This window comes from Bison bison, unplaced genomic scaffold (assembly GCF_000754665.1).
Source record: "Bison bison bison isolate TAMUID 2011002044 unplaced genomic scaffold, Bison_UMD1.0 scf7180017863950, whole genome shotgun sequence".
Classification (NCBI taxonomy): domain Eukaryota; kingdom Metazoa; phylum Chordata; class Mammalia; order Artiodactyla; family Bovidae; genus Bison; species Bison bison.
Genome location: NW_011494522.1, coordinates 709,374 through 731,049, shown reverse-complemented (window position 1 = coordinate 731,049; position 21,676 = coordinate 709,374). Strand labels below are relative to the sequence as shown.

General features: G+C 34.5%; 1 protein-coding gene across 2 annotated transcripts in view; it reads right to left on the bottom strand.

Annotated features, from left to right (window-relative positions):
- Positions 1-875: 875 nt before the first annotated feature.
- ZDHHC17 (zinc finger, DHHC-type containing 17) overlaps positions 876-21,676 on the bottom strand; it is a 100,205-nt gene continuing 79,404 nt past the window's right edge. Inside the window, exons 9-17 of one of the 2 annotated variants that reach the window (XM_010833869.1) lie at positions 20,412-20,554; positions 18,718-18,818; positions 13,809-13,933; positions 12,503-12,565; positions 9,883-9,976; positions 8,915-8,998; positions 7,564-7,721; positions 6,512-6,606; positions 876-3,720 (exon numbers count right to left, since the gene is read on the bottom strand). In XM_010833869.1, the coding sequence (XP_010832171.1) occupies positions 3,582-3,720; positions 6,512-6,606; positions 7,564-7,721; positions 8,915-8,998; positions 9,883-9,976; positions 12,503-12,565; positions 13,809-13,933; positions 18,718-18,818; positions 20,412-20,554 (1,002 nt within the window). In that variant the 3' untranslated portion in view covers positions 876-3,581. The remainder of the gene's footprint in view (positions 3,721-6,511; positions 6,607-7,563; positions 7,722-8,914; positions 8,999-9,882; positions 9,977-12,502; positions 12,566-13,808; positions 13,934-18,717; positions 18,819-20,411; positions 20,555-21,676) is intronic. The other variant, XM_010833870.1, reaches the window with a different exon arrangement.

Below are 21,676 nucleotides of genomic sequence, written 5' to 3'. Positions count from 1 at the left end.
CCACATAAAGATATTTAAAACTCTTATACCAAAAATTTGATAAAATTTAAGGTTTACTTTCTGACTTGAAGCTAATGTTTCTTGCCCGGGTATGTACTTGTTTCTAATTATCTCCATAAACTCTTAGAACCAGGCATTCACATCACAGGTGCAAGCTACCAATCTGGGAAGGACCAGGGGATCCACTCAAGAAGATAATAAAGAGAAAAGGACCTAACCAGAGTGACAGGGGAGGGCTTACTGTACAACTTCCTTTTGTATTTGTACTCGTTTAAAATATTATTACTTGAGTTCTAATAGCTCTGGAGGCATTACTTTCGATACAGTAAAATAATTATGAAATGAGTATTAGGCCAATCTATTTGTTTAATACCATGGGGTTCTCAATTAAACCATAAACAATCATGTGATCAGCAGGAAAGGATTGTTCCATATTTTTTGCTTTGTAAATTCCCAAATAAAGCTTTCCTTGTCATGCAGAGTTTCTCAAGTAACTGAGAGCAATGTTTCATAGGTTTCCCATATTTTACTAGAGTCTTTAGACACACTTACATTTAAATCTTGGGGATTCATACAGTTCCTGAAAATCCTAGTTAACTCTATGGAATCTAAAATTCTTAAAGAAAAATATACTCTCTTATTTTAAAAGAATTAATTACAAACACGCACATATACACACATGCACAGAATGAAAGTTGTGTTTGTCTTAACAATACTACCACCTTCTACTTTTGCCAATTTCTAGTTTTGCCACTTGATTCCTAGTTGACCCAGATATAAACATACAGAATAACGTTTTCATATCACAGGTACCAGGATCAGCAGTTCATCAATCTTTTGAAGTGAACTGAGCAAAATAACAAACACACACACACTTAAGAGTCAATATTTATTCTGATTAATATTTTACAAAATTTTGACAGATTTTAATTTATGTAAGGAGAGCTAATTTATTAAACACTTTACAGGTTTTTCTTTCCACAGAATAACACGTTAAGTAGCAAAATAATACTTGGCACAGTTATAAATAAAGAATATAAAATAAAAATATTCATAGCTTAAGTATAATAATGATGCTGTTTTATGCCTATTAATATTTCAAATAAATTCCTGGGAACAAGAGAAATAAGGAAAAAAATTCCAAAGAAGTAATTCATGTTTAGAGCTGAGAAGTAAGTTCTTATTTGCTAAAAGTATCCAATTAAGCTGATATGAACTATTCCTCAAAGGGTCACCCTTATACACAACTTTAGAATGGGGTTAAACTGGTTCCAAACGTTAGGACCTATAAAACCCTCAGAAGGTACGCTGCTGCATAGTTGGCTCCTGACCATCTGACCATTTCTGAGTTATAGATTTCACTGGTGCTGAGATGGTTTAGTGCTAAAGCATTAACATTGCTAATATTTTCCATGTATACATCTACAGGGTTTTTTTTCTATTTAACTGAAAGACATTTCTTTCACACTTAAAAGAATATTGTACCATAAAGAAAGAACATGGTAACAACACTCTCATTCAAACTCTGAGAAAACCACCATTGTATTTGACTGTTAATAAAAAATGTTTTGATAAAAATTGCAACTGAGTCTTCATGTGAAGTGGCTCAAAATACAAAAAATTAAAACAAATTCTAGCCTTTTATAAATAACTTTGAATTTAAAAAGTATCTAAAATTTCCCCCAATCAGTAGTCAAAACTAGCAGAGGCATTTGTAAAGTTATCCAATTGTGTGCACTCTATGACAAAACGGCACGGTGCCATTGCCACCCCACACCCGTCTCTTCCCTTCTCAAAAATAAAGCACGCATGCCAATTTTCTAATATTAAAACACTCACATACACTAAGTGATCTTTTTGATGTATGACTTATGGTCAAAGAAACTACTATATAAAAATGGTACTTGGAAATACTGAACGTCAACTATATACATTTCGCTGCTCCTCTTACTAAGGCAAGGGGCGGGTTTACCACTAGATTGCTTTAATACCTGTAATCTGCATTTTACAGAGAATACTAATTTTACCAAGCATCAGACATGCAGTGAACTTGCAGGGTATAATGCCTATTAACAGCAGTATTGAACATCACTAGAAGCTCATTAGTTATCTCCCTTTTCTTTTTGGTTGGATAAAATGAAATGAGCAGCTTTAAATACACGAACACATAGAGACACAAAGAGCAAACTATTCGATAAATTATTTATATACAGATACACAAGCTTTACACTGGTCTAGGATCTGCCATCAGTCTGGCCACCCTCTTCCCACTCTCCCCTGGCCTATCCCCTCTCACACGTTTCCCACAGGTTGCTTGAACCACAGTTTGCTACAGCACTTAAAGAGGACTACACCAAGTCTCACTCTGTAAACAATATTTGTGGAAGCAGTGACTAACAGTTCACCATGAGAGTATGGAAATGCTGCAACAAAAATTGATCAGTGCATCATGTTTAACAATTAGAAAATCTTTCTGAAATTGTTTCAGACAGCATTAACAAATTTCAAAACATTCAACGCTGGGAAAACTGAAACAACCTTAGAGATAAATTCTTTCTGATAGGTCATTTTTTAAAAACCAGAATATACCATTAGCTTTTCTTTTATTCACATCTATTATGTACAGAAATCATGCTCCAACTTTAGCTAGACTCCCATTATTTTGTCTATAATTTATTTTTGCAGTATATCCGTTTATCTCTATTACTGAGAATTTTGCATTAACTTGAAAATAGCTCAACTCTTAAAAATTGGACTATTTGCACATCAAATTAAATTCTAATTTATGCTTTACTGGATAGTGTGTGCTAGTATACATTCTATGAGGTGCATCATGCACTTAGTAGGGCTTTTAAGTTGAACAAAATAACATGACTTACTATACTCATGCAAGTGCTTTATTATCAGACCATAAAACCTTAGAGCAAGGTTACTACAAATTATTTCACTGAACTAGAAATATATCAGCACTTCAACAGCTGATAGCAATAAAATATTGTTAGCACATTTTTTTGGTGAACATTATTTTCCTGTGCCTCTGAAGACACATTACAGTAGATCCCTAATAAAACCACATGATTTTCATCACAGTATTTACATGTACATTCTAACACGTACATAATACTAGTCTGAATCAATTTAAGACAACTCTCTTGGAATTAAATGCAATACTAATAGTAGATTGCATTATAAAATTTAGCTGTATACCATAAATTTAGTTTTAGCTAGACTCGAACATTTCTGATCAGTAAACCATGTCTGTCAACAGAATAAGTTCGTTCTTTCCTCATGAAAAATGTTATGAGAACAAAACCAAAAAGCTGTATATGTTGTGAATTCCCACATTAAGAACCATTGAAATTCTTTTTAAGATCTTTATTCTTCCCAGAAGTGGCAGTGTGTTCTGTCCATGTTTACCTTCGTTAATAAAAGTGTTGGAAAAAAGACTGTAAAGTTCACTGTTAGCCCTACATATAGCATGCTATTTGTTCAAAGGATGTGGATTCGAGTGTGAGAGAGACACGGACAGACACAATTTTCAGGCACCACTCAGCAATATGCTTCAAAGGATAAAGATGTTGCTACACGAGCTGGTACCCAGATCCTGATATTTGGTCATATTCTATTGTATACTGCCTGGTCCAGTCCACGATAACAGGACGAAAGAGGCCACAGCATCGAAATTCAAAGAAGTCTATAATATTCCTTACACATCCATGGCTAAACACCCCCCGGCAAAAAAACAAAACAAAACACAGAAACAAACAGAAAACAGAAAAAGAAAAAAATAGTCTATTAGTATAGTAACTTAATATGAGTTTAACATAATTTTAATGTTAAATATATTTTTTCCAAACTTAAATACTCAGATTTTTTGTCAGAAAGAATCTGCTTATAACTCTAAGATATGTATACATTCATGTTTCTTCAGAGCTCTGACAACACTGATTTTTCTCTTGTGCTTATACCATGGGTTACACTATTATATTTTAAAGTTATTCAAACATCCATCTCTCATTCCTATGTAAAATAAAAATTTTCATAAAACCTTTCCTTGACTGGTAGCTCTTTGGCAAGGAGACAAACTATCCAAAACTGAGAAAGTAAAAGACAAAATAAATATAAAATAGCATAAATGTGAGAGTGTACCTAAGAGTAACAATTAAAAAAAAAGAAATGTCAAGGGAAGTTCCTGGAATTTTAGAATTCAAGAATTTTAGAAACTTCAAGAATACCTTTGGAAAAGCAGTTAGTTTTACACATTATGTAATTATTATGCCAATGGGAGAATTCTCAAAACTGTTCAATTGGCTCTATTATTTTTTCTTTTAAAGATCTGAGTGCTTTCCAAAAGCATGCAACAATTAACAGCACCACAAAAGCTTGAAGGTAGCAGACAATTTGTTTGAGTAAAACTCAAAAAGTTTTAAATATTTCATATTATTAGGAAACTACTGTTTAACTCCAAACTGAATGCAAATTTCAAAATATATACATATAGAAATAAAAGAATAGTACAATCTCTTCAATAAATGGTGTTGGGGAAACTGAACAGTCACATGCAAAAGAACTAAACTGAACCACTATCTTACACTATATACAGAAATTAACTCAAATGGGTTAAGACTTGAATTTATGAACTGAAAACAGAAAACAGAGATGGGAAGCTCCTTGACGTTAGTCTTGGTGATGAATTTTTGAATCTGACACCAACAGCAAAGGTAACAAAAGCAAAAATAGATGAGACGACATTAAACTAAAAAGGTTCTGCCCAGCAAAGAAAACCATCAACAAAATGAAAAGGCAACCTACTGAACGGGAGAAAATACCTGCATATCATATATCTGATAAAAGGCTGATATCCAGATTACATAAAGAACTCACACAACTCAAAAGAAAAAAGCAAATAATCCAACTAAAAACAGACAATCTGAATAGACTGATGGCCAAGAGACATGAGAAGACATTCAACGTTACACTAATTGTTAGAGAAATGCAAATCAAAACCACCATGAGACAGATACTGCCACATACTTGTTAGAATGGCTATTATCAAAAAGATAGGAAAGCAAGAGTCGGGGAGGATACAGAGAACCCTGTGCACTGCTGGTGGGGACATAAATCGGTGCAGCTACTACAGAAAACAGTATGGAGGTTCCTCAAGAATTAAAAACAGTACCACCATACGATTCAGCAATTCCACTTCTGGGTACTTTTCCAAAGAAAATGAAAACACTAGCTTGAAAAGATATATATGCACCCAACGTGTTCCCTGCAGCATTATTTACAATAGTCAAGATATGGTAACAGTCTAAGTATCCATCAATGGATGAATGGTTTTTTTAAAAAATGTGATACACACACACAATCAAACAAAATCCAGCCACTGTAAAGAAAAAGGAAATCCAGCCATTGGCAATGACATGGATGGACCCTGAGGGCACCATACGTGAAGTCAGACAAATATGACATTATCTCACTCACTTTGAATATAAACAAACCTGAGCTCAGAGATACAGAGAACAGACTGTGGAGGCCAGAGACTGGGAGTGGGGGCAGGCAAATGTGTAAGGAGGTTCAGAACATACAGACTCCCAGTTCTGTATAAGGAGCCCTGGGAGTGCAACGTAGAGCATGCTGACGACAGTCTGTGTCCTACTGCACGTTTGAAAACCGCTGAGAACAGATCTTACAAGTTCTCATGACAAGAAAAAGTTTTCCAACTATTTATGGGGACAGATGTTAACTAGATTTTAATGGTGATCACTTTGCAATGTTTACAAACATCAAGCCATTATGTTGTACACTTCAAACCAATATAATGTTGTATGTCAATTACACTTAAAGTTAAAAAAAAAAAAGAAAATTAGGTGTGTGGAAATTTTTATGTCATTCAAACAGCAAATAAAATAAGTAATCTGGGACTTCCCTGGTGGTCCAGTGGCTAAGAATACATGCTCCCAATGCAGGGGGCCTGGGTTTGATCCCTGGTCAGGGAACCATATCCCACATGCTGCAACTCAGAGTTCACATGGTGCAACTAAAGATCCTGAGGATCCAGTACAGGCAAATAAACAAATAAACATTAAAAAATAATATGTAATCTGAAGCAAAAAGGAGCTGCCCGAGAGTCTAAGAAATTTCCCTAAAGAACGAATTTCAAGCAATTGTATTTCTAAAAATCTTATTTCAATTTTCTTGATACATTCATTTTTGAATGAAAATGTATAAATTGATGGAAATGTTAAAGAACAAATACTAAATGTTAGTAGGTCAATAAAGTTTGAATTGTATAATTAAAGGGAAAAGTGAAATCTTGGTATTTATGTTTTACAAGCTATTTTATACATGGCTAAGTAAAAGAAATATTCCCTATTTCCTATCTTATTGCCACTTTAAAAGAAAATACTTCTCTTTGATGTACTCATTAGATATTTGCTTAGTTTAGTTAGTAAGGAATTTCTTGAAGGAACTTCAAGAGAAAATATTAAATCCACAGAAATGTACGTACTTGAATGGACTTTCAATAGATGTTGTTGTGACTTTAAAGTGCTTGTACCTCCTGGCATTCATTCTTTCATTTGTAGTAATACCTAAACATGATATCTAAGAGGCAAAAGAAAGCAAACCATTAAGTCTCTGAATATTTAATATAAAATAAATGAAAATTAATTCCCAGGATTAGGATGGAAAAAAAAATGATGAAGTCTGTTTTTGGTTTTCCGTCAGGAGACATCAAGCTAATGTACAAGAGATCATCTGTCTCTATGAAAAGCAGCTAGTTAAATAGAGAAATAATTTTTAAACAGGTTACCTGGCATTGTGTATGTGGAGAGATGGACATTATGTACATACTTCTACTCCATCAGCCCCTTTAAGCAGGAGATTTTTTAAAAATCCTAATTAAAAGGAAAGGGCTTCCCAGGTGGCTCAGTGGTAAAGAATCCACCTGCCAATGCAGGAGATGCAAGAGATACAGGTTTGAACCCTGGTCAGGAAGATCCCCTGAAGAAGGAAATGGCTACCCATTCCAGTACTCTTGCCTGGAAAATTCCATTGGGTAAAGCAACCTGGTGGGCTACAGTCCATGGGGTTGCAAAGAGTCAGATATGACTGAGCACACACAGAGAAAATCCATGTGTATCAGTTTTATTAATTAAATTAAGAAAAAAATCTTAATTAAATTAACTTTAAAAATTAAGTTAAAAAAACCTCTTGAATAAATACTGATATTTGCAGGTAATAAAATATTACTGTTAAAACACATACAAAATTAATGGCACCATTAATCTAAGCTCACAGTATGTAAATCAGCAAAGACAGAAACAATAAGCTTTGTTAAGAGTAGTACTGAAAGTCAGAAGTTCCTAATGGAGATGGAGGAGAGGTGGAAAGACAGAGGGGAGAAGAAAGGAACAGCAAACTGAAAATTTTAACTCTTGAAAGAATTTTAATTATTGAAAAGTAGGAGTGGTTATAAAGAGGATACACTATCGTCTTTTAAGCAAGGAGTGAATTTTTAAGAGTTCTCGGCACACTAAAGAATAACTCATTTGCACATACCTGATACATTTGACACATGAGTAATACAGCCACCCACATGAAATGGAAAACACTGTTCAGAAACATCCAGAACATCCAAGGTGAGCAGGTGGCAATTTGAGTAATGTATGTCCAAAATCCATCCTTGGTGTAGCTGGTCTCACAGTGCAGTCCCCAGTCTAAAATCAGAGCACAGGTACTCAGATTTACTTGACAATCATCCAAGCCCCTTGTGGGTGATTTTGTGGTAGGTACCACTTAGAAAACATGACCTAAGAATTAAATTAAATTAAATTTAATTTAACTGATGACTCTCAATGCAAGTATTTTTGTACTCATAAATAATTCCCTTATCCCCTAATGAGAAAACATAAAGAACAGAAAGCAGCAGCCAACCTTAAAAACAAACAAGCCTGTCCTGTAACAACAGTTTTTATCTGACTGGTACTGCATACATAGAATATATAAAAACACGTCCTTTATACAAAGATAAGGTGATATATACATGTGAGACTTCTTTGGAGGGAAGGCATATAATACAAGATCACCTTGGGAAGGAGAGCTTTTTCCAAAACAAAATTTACTCAGAGAGCCGCTGCCATAAAGAACTGATGTTATTGCTGGACTATGCTCTTTCTTAGGGGTGTTGGACTGCCAGAAATTAGGTAAAGATCTCTGATCAAAACTTTCTCTCTGTTCATCTCTATTTGAGGAACTAGCCTCCTTTTTCATTATGGTATTAATAATAAATATTCTTAATATCTGTGGGAGTAGGAAGACTAGGAAATCATCCAAGACTTATTTTCAAGTCAGTATCTAATACGTCTTCACGCTAAGTACCAACAAGCCCTGAAGGACAGTAACTAATATTTTCATTCAAATTCTTTCTGTTCTCAGTACAATAAAAGCCTATTATTTCTTCTAAAATACTAAACCATATACTCAGTGAATGATAACTTATTTTTAACCTTTTAAATATTCTCCAATAGACAATAATTATACCTTACTCTTCAAAATATTTCAAGTTCTGTGAAAACTGAACTTCAACTATATTTTCCCAGCTGTTTGATAAGAAAGAGCAATTAGCATAATCAAAAAATTTACAAACTACTAAAGTAAAGCAAGCATGCAATGTGAAAAATCTTGGTGTATTTTACCCAGAAGCTTTTCAAAGCCTATTAAAAGATAATTAACTGATACTTCTGTTGCTTATACTCTACTGAATATGTTTGATAGTTCTTTACTATTTTTTCATTGTAGTGAATTGCCTCAGTTAAAAGACATTTGTCATTATCGTATTTTTTATTAATATGGTAAAGCATAAGTTTGCAACATTTGCTTTAAGAAGATAAAAGGTACTAACTGTACTCACAAGAAATACAACCATAAATCATCCAGCAGATCATAAAAAGCAAGAAGAACAGGTAGCCCATAAAGTATCTATGGTTGCCTGCACCTAGAGAACAAAACAGAAGCAATTTCTTCCAGCTAAGAAGAAACAACCAGACACATACTTAGAGATGAGGTTGGGGTGGGGAAATGCCATGAAAAGTGAGATACACATTGGACAATAATCACATACGTTATTTTATAAAATGATCGTCGAGAAAACAGTTGTTTTAATGAAAGGCTTTAAATAAAAGAATGCTCACAATTACACACAAAGATGTAGTGACTGCAGTGAAATGCATTCTGAAGTCAAAAGTCTTAATGAACCAACAATCACAATATTGAGCTTTGATTCCACCGTGTGTTTTGAGGTTTAAACAACCCTATTTTATCTTTACTTTTATAAACTTTATAATCCAGCTTTTTAAAGGTTTCTCTCCAGGAGTCATACAATCTTTGTAACATCTCCCAGCTGTCCCTCATAAAATCTCCATGGTCATCTCTCAGGCCACTTAGTCCACTTCCTTAGACTGTGCCGTTCTCAACACTGAGGTATGCAGAGTTCTTATCTGTCATTTTTCTTTGCCTCTGTACATAGCAATCTTGTAGCAATTTTTAATTGTCTAACTTTCTCTAGTTTAACTAAAAGACAACACAAGCTGCCTCTTGACCGATTTCACTGTTGTCCAATGGAGAAAACAAGAAAGAGGAGGCACCACAGAGAACTGATAAAGAAATTATATCAGTCTTTCCTAGACACTGATTTTATGATGTCTTTCCCCTCTCTCACAGCTGAGCTGATGTACCGCCAACAAGGAAATAATTAGGGGAACGAGGGGTGTTGCGTGGTGCAAGAATGAAGCTTCTACACCTACTTTAATATTGTACTCCATTAGTTACCTAGAGCAATATAAATCAACAATATATTTAGAAATCACTAGTAAAACTTACCTACACAGTTCCCCACCCATGGGCAATGATGGTCAAATTTCGCTATACAGCGGTTGCACACACCACAGTGTTTGGACCTTACTGGTTTCCGTATCTGTCAACAGGCATGTGAAAAGATTACAAAAGGCACTGGACCTAAGACAGAAAAGCTGAACATTTCCTCAGAATACAATTATGAAAAAGACAAGGTTTCCAAAAGAATAGACCCAATCAAAAATCATTCTTGTTTAATAAAATTTCAACTGCAACAACAAAGATGCAAAAGGCTACACTAAAATATAAACTTGCTGTGTGGACAGTCAAACAAACAAACACAAAGTCCTAAGGTGGGGCAGAACCATCAATTTACAAAAATAAGAATCAAATACCAATCTGTTACTGCAGTGAATGTTACTATATTTAATTCAAAACCCTGAAATTCCTCAAATATCACTATTTTGGCTTCTTAATGAAAATCTATCATAGTGAATGATACTGGTTGCTGCTTAATAAAATGACTGTTCCTTAGTAACAGGAAGGTCGTTAGAAGTGAATAAAAGCAGCTCTTAAAATTCAAATCATTAATGTCTTCCCAGAGTTAACATATCTAGCAAAAAAACAAAAAAAAAACAAAACAAACAACCCAGTAAGTGCTCGCATCTTTCAGAGCCTCCTCGGATCTCAGATTAAGGTACAGCATTTTTCCCTGCTGAACTGCAAGACCATTATCTAAGAAAATACAACATGCTTGTGAAGTTTAGGCAGTCCCTGTTTGTTCTAAAAAACAAAAAATACATTATACAGCTCCTGACAGGCAATAAAGAATTCATTTTCATGATGCCTTCTGTTTTAAATGTTGTGAAATGCTTTTCTCTCCATTACTCTAAAGCGGTCAAGTGAATATAAGAACTCATTAGTGATCTTCAAAGAGCTGTTAGTCCCAACGCTGGATACATGACAAGAGCTAGAGGAAAAACACTTGCTAGAAGCAAATTTCATAATACCCTTCACTGGTGGTTCAACAAAAGCACTGTCATTTCCCCAGCACTCTACATAAGGTTCTACATGATTCTGAGGGCACTAAGAAAAAGGCACAGGTGCATTATGTGGCTCTTACATGTACTAAGATAATCTGTGGACCCAAGAAAAGGCTAAGTTATTCTTCACCACAGATGTGCGACTAAATCTATCAGCAGAAAGAAGTAGGATAGATCAAACAACTTCTACCCTAACTTGCAGCTCTCAGCTAAGTCTCCTCTTTGAGCAACAGTTATGAAGGGATTCTGCACAAAAACTGACACAAGCAATTCATTTTGAGGAAATTCTGATTTACGTATGTCTTCTCACCTATTTGTCAAAGTGAAGGATATCCATATAATTACAATACCTCTGTCAATTTGAATCATTTTATAACACAACATGCTCTTGATTTTACAATACCAAATTATCTATCCAGAACTACAGCTTATCTTAACGTAAAACATAATGAAAACATTTATGCTATAATGACAAAAGTAGTCTTGTTCTTGCCATCAGGTATTTACTTAACAATGAAACTACTGAGCAACTCTATGTAAAACAATCTGTTTGACATATGGCAAAAACATCAGCAATGTATACTTGACTTTGTGGACCAGAATAATATGTTCATAGAATAGTAGAATATAAAAATGTTCTAAACATTAAGAATACAATTCTACAAATCACCCGTTGTAAAGCACAGAAACAAAAATCTTTTTAAAGCATGTTTTAAAATACAAAAGAATCAGTACTCTAAAGTTGTTACCCAAAATAAAGCAGTATAGTGAAAATCCAAAATCATAACTGTTTGTCAAAGAATGTTAAGTCAAACTTAAAAGAATCTTTAGAACTAGAGCTTAGTTTCAAAAACTCATTCCAGAATCCTCAACTAAGTCGATTATTTCATTATTATTAAGATGTTAGTTCAGTTGTAGTGTATAACTTACGGGTATAAAAGAACATATAGTTTCAAGCAATGATTTGGGGACATTCCCATCTCCGTACAGAGAAACATGGTTTACTCAGGAACACTATATGCCACAGAAACGCTGTGGCAGTCCATACATTTTCCACAGGAACTAATCACAAAAATCTAGCAGAAAATCACCAAAACACAAAACCGTACTATTACCTATGACCTGGCTGAATATGATAACTTTTACTGTCAATGATAAAAGAGTGCTCTGATTTGCATAAAGACTCTAACACAGATGGATAACTGCTCTGATGTTGTCTTACAGATTACCTAATTTCCCATCATGGCCTTTAAACATAAGAAACTAGGATAACAGCATATTAGGGAACCAGTAAACTTTTGATTTTAAATACTTTATTAATTAGTTTTTTGTTGAATTACATCCTGAGAAAAAAAGAATGAATACAAATGAAGGGCAACACTGAGTCGGAAATGCAGTTAAGGTATAACATCAGGGGGAACAAGAACACTGGGAAGAAGGTATCTTTTCACCATCTTTCCTCCTGTCCCATGATCTAAAAGCCTTCTGGCTGGGGGATCATGAAATGTGCTCAGTGAAAGACACTGTCCTGGTTTCCCAAACTCTCTATGCTATGCCACTGCTGAGGGAAAAGGAGAGAGGGAAGAAAAAGAAAAAAATACTACCAAACAGGTACTGCAGAATATACTGAGGTCCAGACTTCCTGTCTCTGCAAGTTCAACTATTGTCTGTGAATTAAAAAAAAAACACAAAAACTTCATTCAAAACAGAACAATATTCATCAACTATTGTTCCATCAATATGAGTATCAATACACACTACTAAATATAGATAACCAACAAGGACCTACTGCACAGCACAGGGAAGTATACTCCATATTTTGTAATAAACTATAAGGGAAAAGAATCTAAGAAAGAATACTTTATTTCTCAGATTACATATATAAAACTCAGTGATTCGGTTATACACAACTCAATCATTGTGCTGTACACCCAAAACGAAAACAACACTGAAAACCAACTATACTCAATAAGAATATTTATATGAGTATCAACAAACACACATTTAGTTTTAACCAAGGTTTTCAGCCGAAAATAATAAATTTCTTCACTTACTTCTGTTATTTTACTATAATTTGAATACAGAAATTTTATTGGATATATGAATGAAGCAACCCTAAACTTAACGGGAATAAAACTAAATTATGTAAGAACTAGTCTGCATGGGTTTTGATGATTAAGAGATAAATGTAAACCTGAATCCAAAAAAGACTCAACTCTTCAGAGCTAGACTATGACTTAAGAAAACCTGGCAAATCAATTAGCAGTAAATGTCTGAAGAATACCGGAACGTAAGAGCAGCGTTCTTTATGCAGCAAAGAGAGGGGTAGACTGTAAGAAACTGCTAGTGTTTTCATCAACTGTGGATAGAATAACTCATCAGGATTTGTTCTGTTTTCAGGGACTGGGTTAAACAACTCTTAAAATAATTTAACTGCCTCTGGTCTAATTCTCTACTTAACACGACCTCTTTGGATTATAAATTCGGCTTCCTAAGTACCTGGGCCATAGATGAGGGGTGCCCTGGATCATATATACAAATATGTTAGCTATTAGAACAATTTACCTATACTATCAACCAGTTTTCTGGCCTTCTAGTTTACACGGTCTTTTAACAAGCATTTATTTAATGAATGCAAATTTATTTGCTGAAGTTTTACAGAGATGTTTAAAATACTGTATTAGTCCCTCAAAACAATCATAATCCTTAGAAAGGAGAGAAACGTGAAATTTTAAAGTGCCATTTTAAAATGTCATGGAAGTGTAAGGCCAGGCATCTCAAGAGCACCAACTCTATACATAATCTCAGATTGGTTTGAAATTCCCAGTTTCTTTGTACTCTCGTATCTGCTAAAAATACTGATAATCTGGCAATAAAACACATGTAACTAGTTAGGTTGTATCTTGCTACCTTTTTCTTTTGTTCTTCTGTGGCTTTAATAATCCCTGGATCTGATTTCCAAGATTTCCCAAAATTGTAGAAAAGTGCAATACTGTTGGCAAGGAATGGAAGATGGATAAATAGAAAATTGAGATGTGCCTAAAGTTAAGGAATCTAAAGAAGCAATGAAAACTAGTTATTACTATAGGTAAACTTATAATCTGTAAGGTTTTATCACACATACAAAGAAACCTAGAAAAAAGTACAAGATGGTTTATTACATCAAAATGAATTCCATCTATACATGCTAGCCTATTACATCACAACAAATACATTTTCCATTGTGCTCATAAGTAAACGCAAAAAACAACGTCAACTGCTTACAAATTTTAAATCACGTAGGGTAAGTTTATCTGACACTTTTTTAAAGTCAGTGAATACATTATTTTTAAATGATCATTACTTCTTTTGACAAAAACGAGGGACGTCTCATGTCCAAAGTAATTAGCATATTACTTTATCTATATTCATTAAAATCTACCAAACATTTAGATATCATACCCATATATTTAGAAGATTGTTTTTACATTCTCTTCATTGCCATTTTTTCCCACATTCAAGTTGACTTTAATTTTAGAAAAAGTATTTATAAACTTGCTTAAAACAGAAATACTATCTTTGGTTACATTTTCCTTCCTAATAAAAACATAATAAATGTACCAGGCATTTATAAATGTTAAGTGAAGAATCAAAGACTATTTTCAATAACACTGGGAAAAATAAAGCAATGTTGCTAGAGCAACACATTTTTGAGGCACAAAACACACCATTTCCAAGATTTAACACAGGTACAAAAGCTGTCCACGAAAGTGCCCGTGAGAACGGTGCCGTCCCTGTCCCAGGAAAGAAAGGAAAGGCCTCTCACAGAAGTCTGGGATGGACGCTGATGACAGGCGTCTGTTCACATGCTGACTGCACTAACCGTTCACGCCCACCCATCCTCCCACACGTCTGCGGGCCACACTCCCACCAACTGACTGCCGCAGCCCAGATCTTTGTCTTGTTATTCTTCACAAATGTACTATTGGTCTAAAAGGCATGGAGATTCCTACTCTGCTCATTTGTTAGGTCTTCATTATTTATGAAGGCCCCTAAGTACACGTTAAAAAAAAAAAAAAGATTTAGTAAAACATGTATGCTAGGAATTCCCTGGTAGTCCAGGGGTTAGGACTCCACACTCTCTTTGCCAAAGGCCTGGGTTCAATCCCTGGTGGGGGAACTAAGATCCCACAGACTGCAGGATGCAACCAAAGAAAAAAAGTGTATGCTTTTCTCGTGTTTAAAAAAATTTTTTTTATGTAGTACAAGTATCATATAAATATGCTGTAAGATTTTTAGACATTATTATGTATACACACTCTCTACATTTCTCATGGAAGCACAGGTTAAGAAAGAACAGTTTCGTGAATGAAACAAACCTGTCTTTGTTTGGTAAATACCAAAACACCACCCAACCACTTAAAATACAGGAGGAACAAAAAGGAAGAAGAAAGAGTAGTTAGTACCAGCTGCCACATATAAAAGTGATTTTCTTGCTCCAGTCCCCTGTTTACCTCCACCTTCCACCATCCTCATTCTCCAAAATCCATGGGAACAGCCAGCACAGAATACACAGAAAGCCAAATTTCCAGCTCTTTCAACAGCCAAAAAATAAATAAAATAAAAAATAAATAAAGCCTAAGAATATAGCTGGATAAATGTTATGTGCCAAGAATGCTGAATGGTGGCATTTTTCAGTGCAGAATCTTTATTGTAACAGTTTCAAAAACTGCTAACATATGTAATAAATATATCTATCAGATTCTTGTTGTTCAGTCGCTCAGCCATGTTTGACTCTTTGCAACCCCATGATCTGAAGCCTGCCAGGCTCCTCTGTCCATGGGATTTCCCAGGCAAGAATACTGCAGTGGGCTCCCATTTCCTTCAGGGGACCTTCCCAACACAGGGATTAAACCCATGTCTCCTGCATTGGCAGGCAGATTCCTTACTAACTGACTCACCTGGGAAGCCCACATGCCATTTAGGCTGCACAAAAACCCAATGATAAAGCTTGCTGCCATCCCCATGGCAAAACCGAGGCAAAGGTTAATCAAGCAGTCTAAGATTAAAGAATGGATTAGAGATGGAGCTGGTATTTAAACCTAGGCTCTTACTACATATGCTATCCTGCCTCTCCAAAGTACTCTACAGAATATTCTGAGTCATTAAACATTATGGGAACAATGATCACATCCACCTCTGATTTAAGAAGCTTAAGACCTGATTGAAAAATAATTTATTTTTAGATACAGAATTCCTAATAACCTATTTCAAAAGTTTGTCAACACAATAAACAGTAGACTATATTATTTATGACAATGAATTTTAGAGTTGTATGATAATTACAGAAGAAGTATGAACAAAATTTTCAAATAAAAGTGCAAGGAAATCACAAACCTCACTACCAGAAATAACCACAGCTAAAATTACATGTGCTCACTTCCAGCTCTTATCATTCACACATTCTAAAATTAGAATCTCTCTGTAAATACAATTTTGTATTTTTTATTTGTTACAAGTATGAGCGCACATCACTAAGTCTTAGAAAAGCATTTTAACGGATATTTTATTGTCTACCACATGTCGGGTAACTGATAAATCTATCCTCCTATTCAGGTTATTTCCATTTTTTCCCTATAAATGGTACAATGATAAACTTCTTTGTAAATAAACCTTTGATCTGATCTCTTATTATTTCCTTGTAAAAATTATGGTCAGTGTATAATATAGGGCATTTGAAGATATACTGTATCAGGTCAAAGAACTGGGTTCTATACCAGACTCTCAATAATTACCTGGCTATGTAACTTTGAGCAAAGCATACAACTTCTACGAACCTCAATTTTTCAATCAGTTAGAAAACAGCATTATGATTTGTAAGTTTTTTTTTTTTTAATCTCAAAGAACTGTTCTGAGAACCAAGTAAAATAATATATCTGAAGAACTATAAATCAAATAGAATTTATTTATTATAACAAATGGTTTATATGAATATGACTCATTATTACCACAAAAACACTGAAGATGAGTAACATATGAGAAACTAAAATAACTTATATACAGTTGACCCTCATGTCTACTAACTAAAATTTATTTGTAAACCCAAAACCAATATTTAGAATGCTTCTGCAGTCATTTGTGAATATGTGCAAAGTAACAATAAACATGAGTTGCCTTATGCACACATTTCCAGTTGAGCTAAACAAGGCCAATACTTTGCCTTCTTGTTTAGCATTTGTGTGCTTTTTGTTGGTGATTTTGCTGTTTAAAATGGTCTCCAAGTATAGTGCTTAAGTGCCATCTGAAGTTCCTAAGCAAAAGTTGATATATGGACCATATAAAACTCTCTGGCAAAAAGTTTTCACTATTTGTAATTTACTAATTATCCTGCTTTTCTCTACTTATATGCAAACAGATTAACAGTACAGCAACAGTCTAAAATATTTTGAGATGTGAATTGGATTATTTTTTTGGAATATTAAACTTACTGTCCGATTTAGGAAGCCAAGTTAGAAAATATGTCTGGAATAGTAGTCATTTCAGAGGTCAGTGCTTTTTATAAATTTAAAATAGATGAGGTATTGAAAATGAGCAGTTATGTTTTACTCATTAAATAATCCAATAAGATAATTCTAATGCTTAATGAATCTCTGAAGAACAATTTTTATATCAAAGTGTAATACAGGCCCAGAATGAGCTAGTAAAAACTGCAAGTGAAAACATTTCAATAGACACTATGCTAAGAAAGTATTTTAAAAAGTAATCCTATAATGCTGTGAAAATTAAGAATTAGAAGCACAGTTATAATTCTGCGGCTCAGTTTCACAAAGAAATAAGCATATTTTGTTTTTGTCTAATACACAGGACAACTTAACAAAAAGAATGCAATATTATAATATGCAAGACTGTGAAGTGAAATCAGGTATCAGTAATGATTAATATTGTTCAGAACAGTTAAAAGTCACTGAATACTGCATACCATTTAAAATATCATATACTTTTTATATTGATAGTAATGTTCTGAAGAATGATTTAAGACATCAAACATGTACCCTAATTATAATGAAACAGACCATCGTACTGATTTTTTCTATTAAAACATCAAAAGCTGACATTGTCCTTATTTCTTAGATGTACACACGTGCACGTACAAATGTACAATGTCAAATTATACTATTTTTTAAAAGTGCATCAAAAAAAACAAGCAAACAAAAATAGTACATCGAAATAATTTGCTGAATTTAGCAAACATCTGAAGATACACCACTAAAGGCTTTTCATAAGCAAAAGAGAAAATTAACTGCTATCTATCATGGCAGAACAGTAATAAGTGTGACAGTAAGAAAATATGCAGAGAAAATGACACTAAAACATGAAAATCACAACTCAGGACAAAGGTGCAGAATGTGTTAGAGAATCAGACAAATATGTGTTTCTACTCTACTTTACTAGAGACTAGCTGTGTGATCTTGGGAAAAAACAACAGATTAACTTGTTTAAACCTAAGTTTTCTCATCTATAAAACTGAGACAACAATATAAACGTAATAGGATGTGTAGTAAATGGAACACACAGTATTTAGGAAAATGCCCTTAAAAAACTCAATTAATGGTCACTACTATCGATATTATTACTACTACTGATGTTATTAAAAGCAGCTTTGAAAAGCAATTTATTAAATATGAAACATTTAAAAATACATTAGTTCATACTTATTTTTCTAATAAAACTGTTTTATTCTAGTATATAGTGAGTAGCTCAGCTATGTTAAATTATTAAACATTTGTGTAAATAACAAACAAAAATTGTTTTAGATAAGACCTTTATGACCAAAGGATATCATTCCAAAACCAGAAGAACCACGTCACATACATCCAAAATTTGGTTGCCAAATATATTCCAAGGGGCAATGCACTATGCATTGAATGATCAAAAAAGGATCTGTAAAACACAAGTTTTATAAAATGTGAACTCTATATTTCATTGTAGAAATGACTATTTATTTATTTAAATGAAAATTACATCTATTCCGCATAGTAAACTTTTAACAAAACCCAGAAATTCAGGATGCTTAAATACGAAGGCTGTTTTCCAATGGTGATCAGTAACACATGAAGGCACAGCTAAATGACTCAAGTCTGAAGCTACTTTTAATTCATCAAGAATTAGAATTATATTCTATATACTTTCCAACTTTAGAATTTCATTGTATTCCTATTCTTTTAAATAAAAAACCCACTTTAGCATATATAGTAACTCTATCATCCAGCTTACTACTCACCAAAGGCATGTTATAATTTTAACAAATGAGTGCAAAGTGAAGTGAAGTCGCTCAGTTGTGTCCGACTCTTTGCAACCCCATGGAGGAGCCTACAACGCTCCTCCGTCCATGGGATTTTCCAGGCAAGAGTACTGGAGTGGGGTGAGTAGTGCAGTGGGTTGCCATTTCCTTCTCCAGGGGATGTTCCCAACCCGGGGATGGAACCTGGGTTCTCACATTGTAGGCAGATGCTTTACCATCTGAGCCACCAGGGAAGCCCAAAGCAATCCCTGAGTTTTTCACTGCATCATTATTTCTCCTCACTTCACATTCCCACTAAGCTTTCAGCACATCTTTTCAAAGAGAATGAACAAGCTAGTTTGGAGGAATTAAAGGTCATTATTTACAGCATTTAGAATTCAGGAAAAAATAAACACTGATAAATTTTATTAAACACTAAGCAGGATCAGCCGTCCATGTACTTGCTAAGAAGGCAGAATTGGTGAATTCTTACTTACACCTCTTGGTGAAAGTAAACACTAAAATAAGATTAAGTTTCTTCCTGAGAGTTACCACACTGGTGCACTACCATTCACTCTCATCTCTGTGAATTATTTTCAGAACTCTCTTGTGAAATTCTGGTAAAGACAAAGTACTAAAGGAATGGAAATTAGGTGGGAAATTCTGGATCATAAATAACTTCCTAGTTTGCTGGATGGGCAATTTTAGGGCGATAGGATCTAAGGAAAAGAAGCAAACAGAACCAACACAATGTTTAGAGAACAAAGGAGAAAATCTTAAAAAATAACTGAGCCCACTTCATAGGCTTAGACTCTTCATACGCTTAGATGTCCCCTGTGCTACAACTACACCTCCTTCTTGCACGCTGCCTATGACCAAAGAAAATCTCATTTCTATGGGAAGGTAAGCTCAGGCATTATACTTATCCAGAAATAAGCAATATATTACATGCAGAGTTCAGCGAACTCACATTCATGTCTACTGAAATGTTTTAAAACTGTATTTTAGCCTTAAAAATGTTAGACTTAGTCACTAAAAGTACCTTTACAGTCATTTTTCACAACAATGTTAAAAACGTTAAAGATGTCAGATATAAATTTGCCAAAAATTCTTTAACATTAAGATCAAACATGTTACATGAAGGCAGTGTTCTAAATATACATTTTATATTATTAATATAACATTAATAGCCAGGTGCAAATTATGATTTTTACCTTTCTGGTTAAAAATACAGTTAAAAACAACACACTTACTTTGAAAGAAACTGTACTGTAGCCCAAACACCACCATACATTAGCCCTTTAATGAGCCAAGAATCAATATTTAGGTCTGCTATAAACCCAACCAGCCAAATAACTAGGAAAGGCGTTCCCAGCATTACTTTCTGCCGAAATTCCTGGACAGAAAACAAACAAAAAAAAACACAAAGTTTTTCATGTTTCAAGTAACCTCAGTGTGAATCACTGTCACCTTTGTGAAAACACAAAGCAGGGGTGAGATTATCAAATACACCTACTATGTGCGGAAAGTATTCAAGGTGCTAGTCTGTCTTCTAGAAAGAGGTATTAAATAAACAATTTAAAAGTACTTGGTTGAAGTTGTGGAAAATGAGAACAGAAGTTATAAGAGTGGGTTTATACAGTCAGATACCCACCTGCTAACACATGGATGGGCTAAAAAATAGTTTATGATAATCCTACCCGATTTTAACAAGTGCATTGACATCTAAGGAGACAAGGGCAACCAGAATGACTGAAGGTCCAACAGCTGTATCAGATAAGGAAAACAGTATGTTTAACCTGGAGAAGATATTTTGAATGATACATGTAAATAGTATATTAAAATACCAAAGTAAAAGAATAAAATCAATTTTATTTACAGAGTCCCAGAGATCATAGAATGGAGATGATGTGCCTCTGAACACATATCAAAGTACAGGGCTTAAAACTTCAGCTGTAGTACCATTTTATATTTGTACTGGTCTGTTAGAAATACTCGTAAGTATAAAACCTGTCTGCTTCCTTCTAACAGCTATTACAACCATATCTTTGGAGCAACACACAGTCTATTGCCTCTCCTACGTAATAGCCCTTCACAGACTTGTAGGCAGCTATTAAGTCTTTCGAGTTACGTTCAGTTCAGTTCAGTCACTAGGTCGTGTCCGACTCTTTGCGACCCCGTGAATCACAGCACACCAGGCCTCCCTGTCCATCACTAACTCCCGGAATTCACTCAGACTCATGTCCATCGAGTCGGTGATGTCATCCAGCCATCTCATCTTCTGTCGTCCACTTCTCCTTTTGCCCCCAATCACTCCTAGCATCAGAGTCTTTTCAAATGAGTCAACTCTTCCCATGAGGTGGCCAAAGTACTGGAGTTTCAGCTTCAGCATCAGTCCTTCCAATGAACACCCAGGAATGATCTCCTTTAGGAGGGACTGGTTGGATCTCCTTGCAATCCAAGGCACTCTCAAGAGTCTTCTCCAACACCACAGTTCAAAAGCATCGATTCTTTGGCC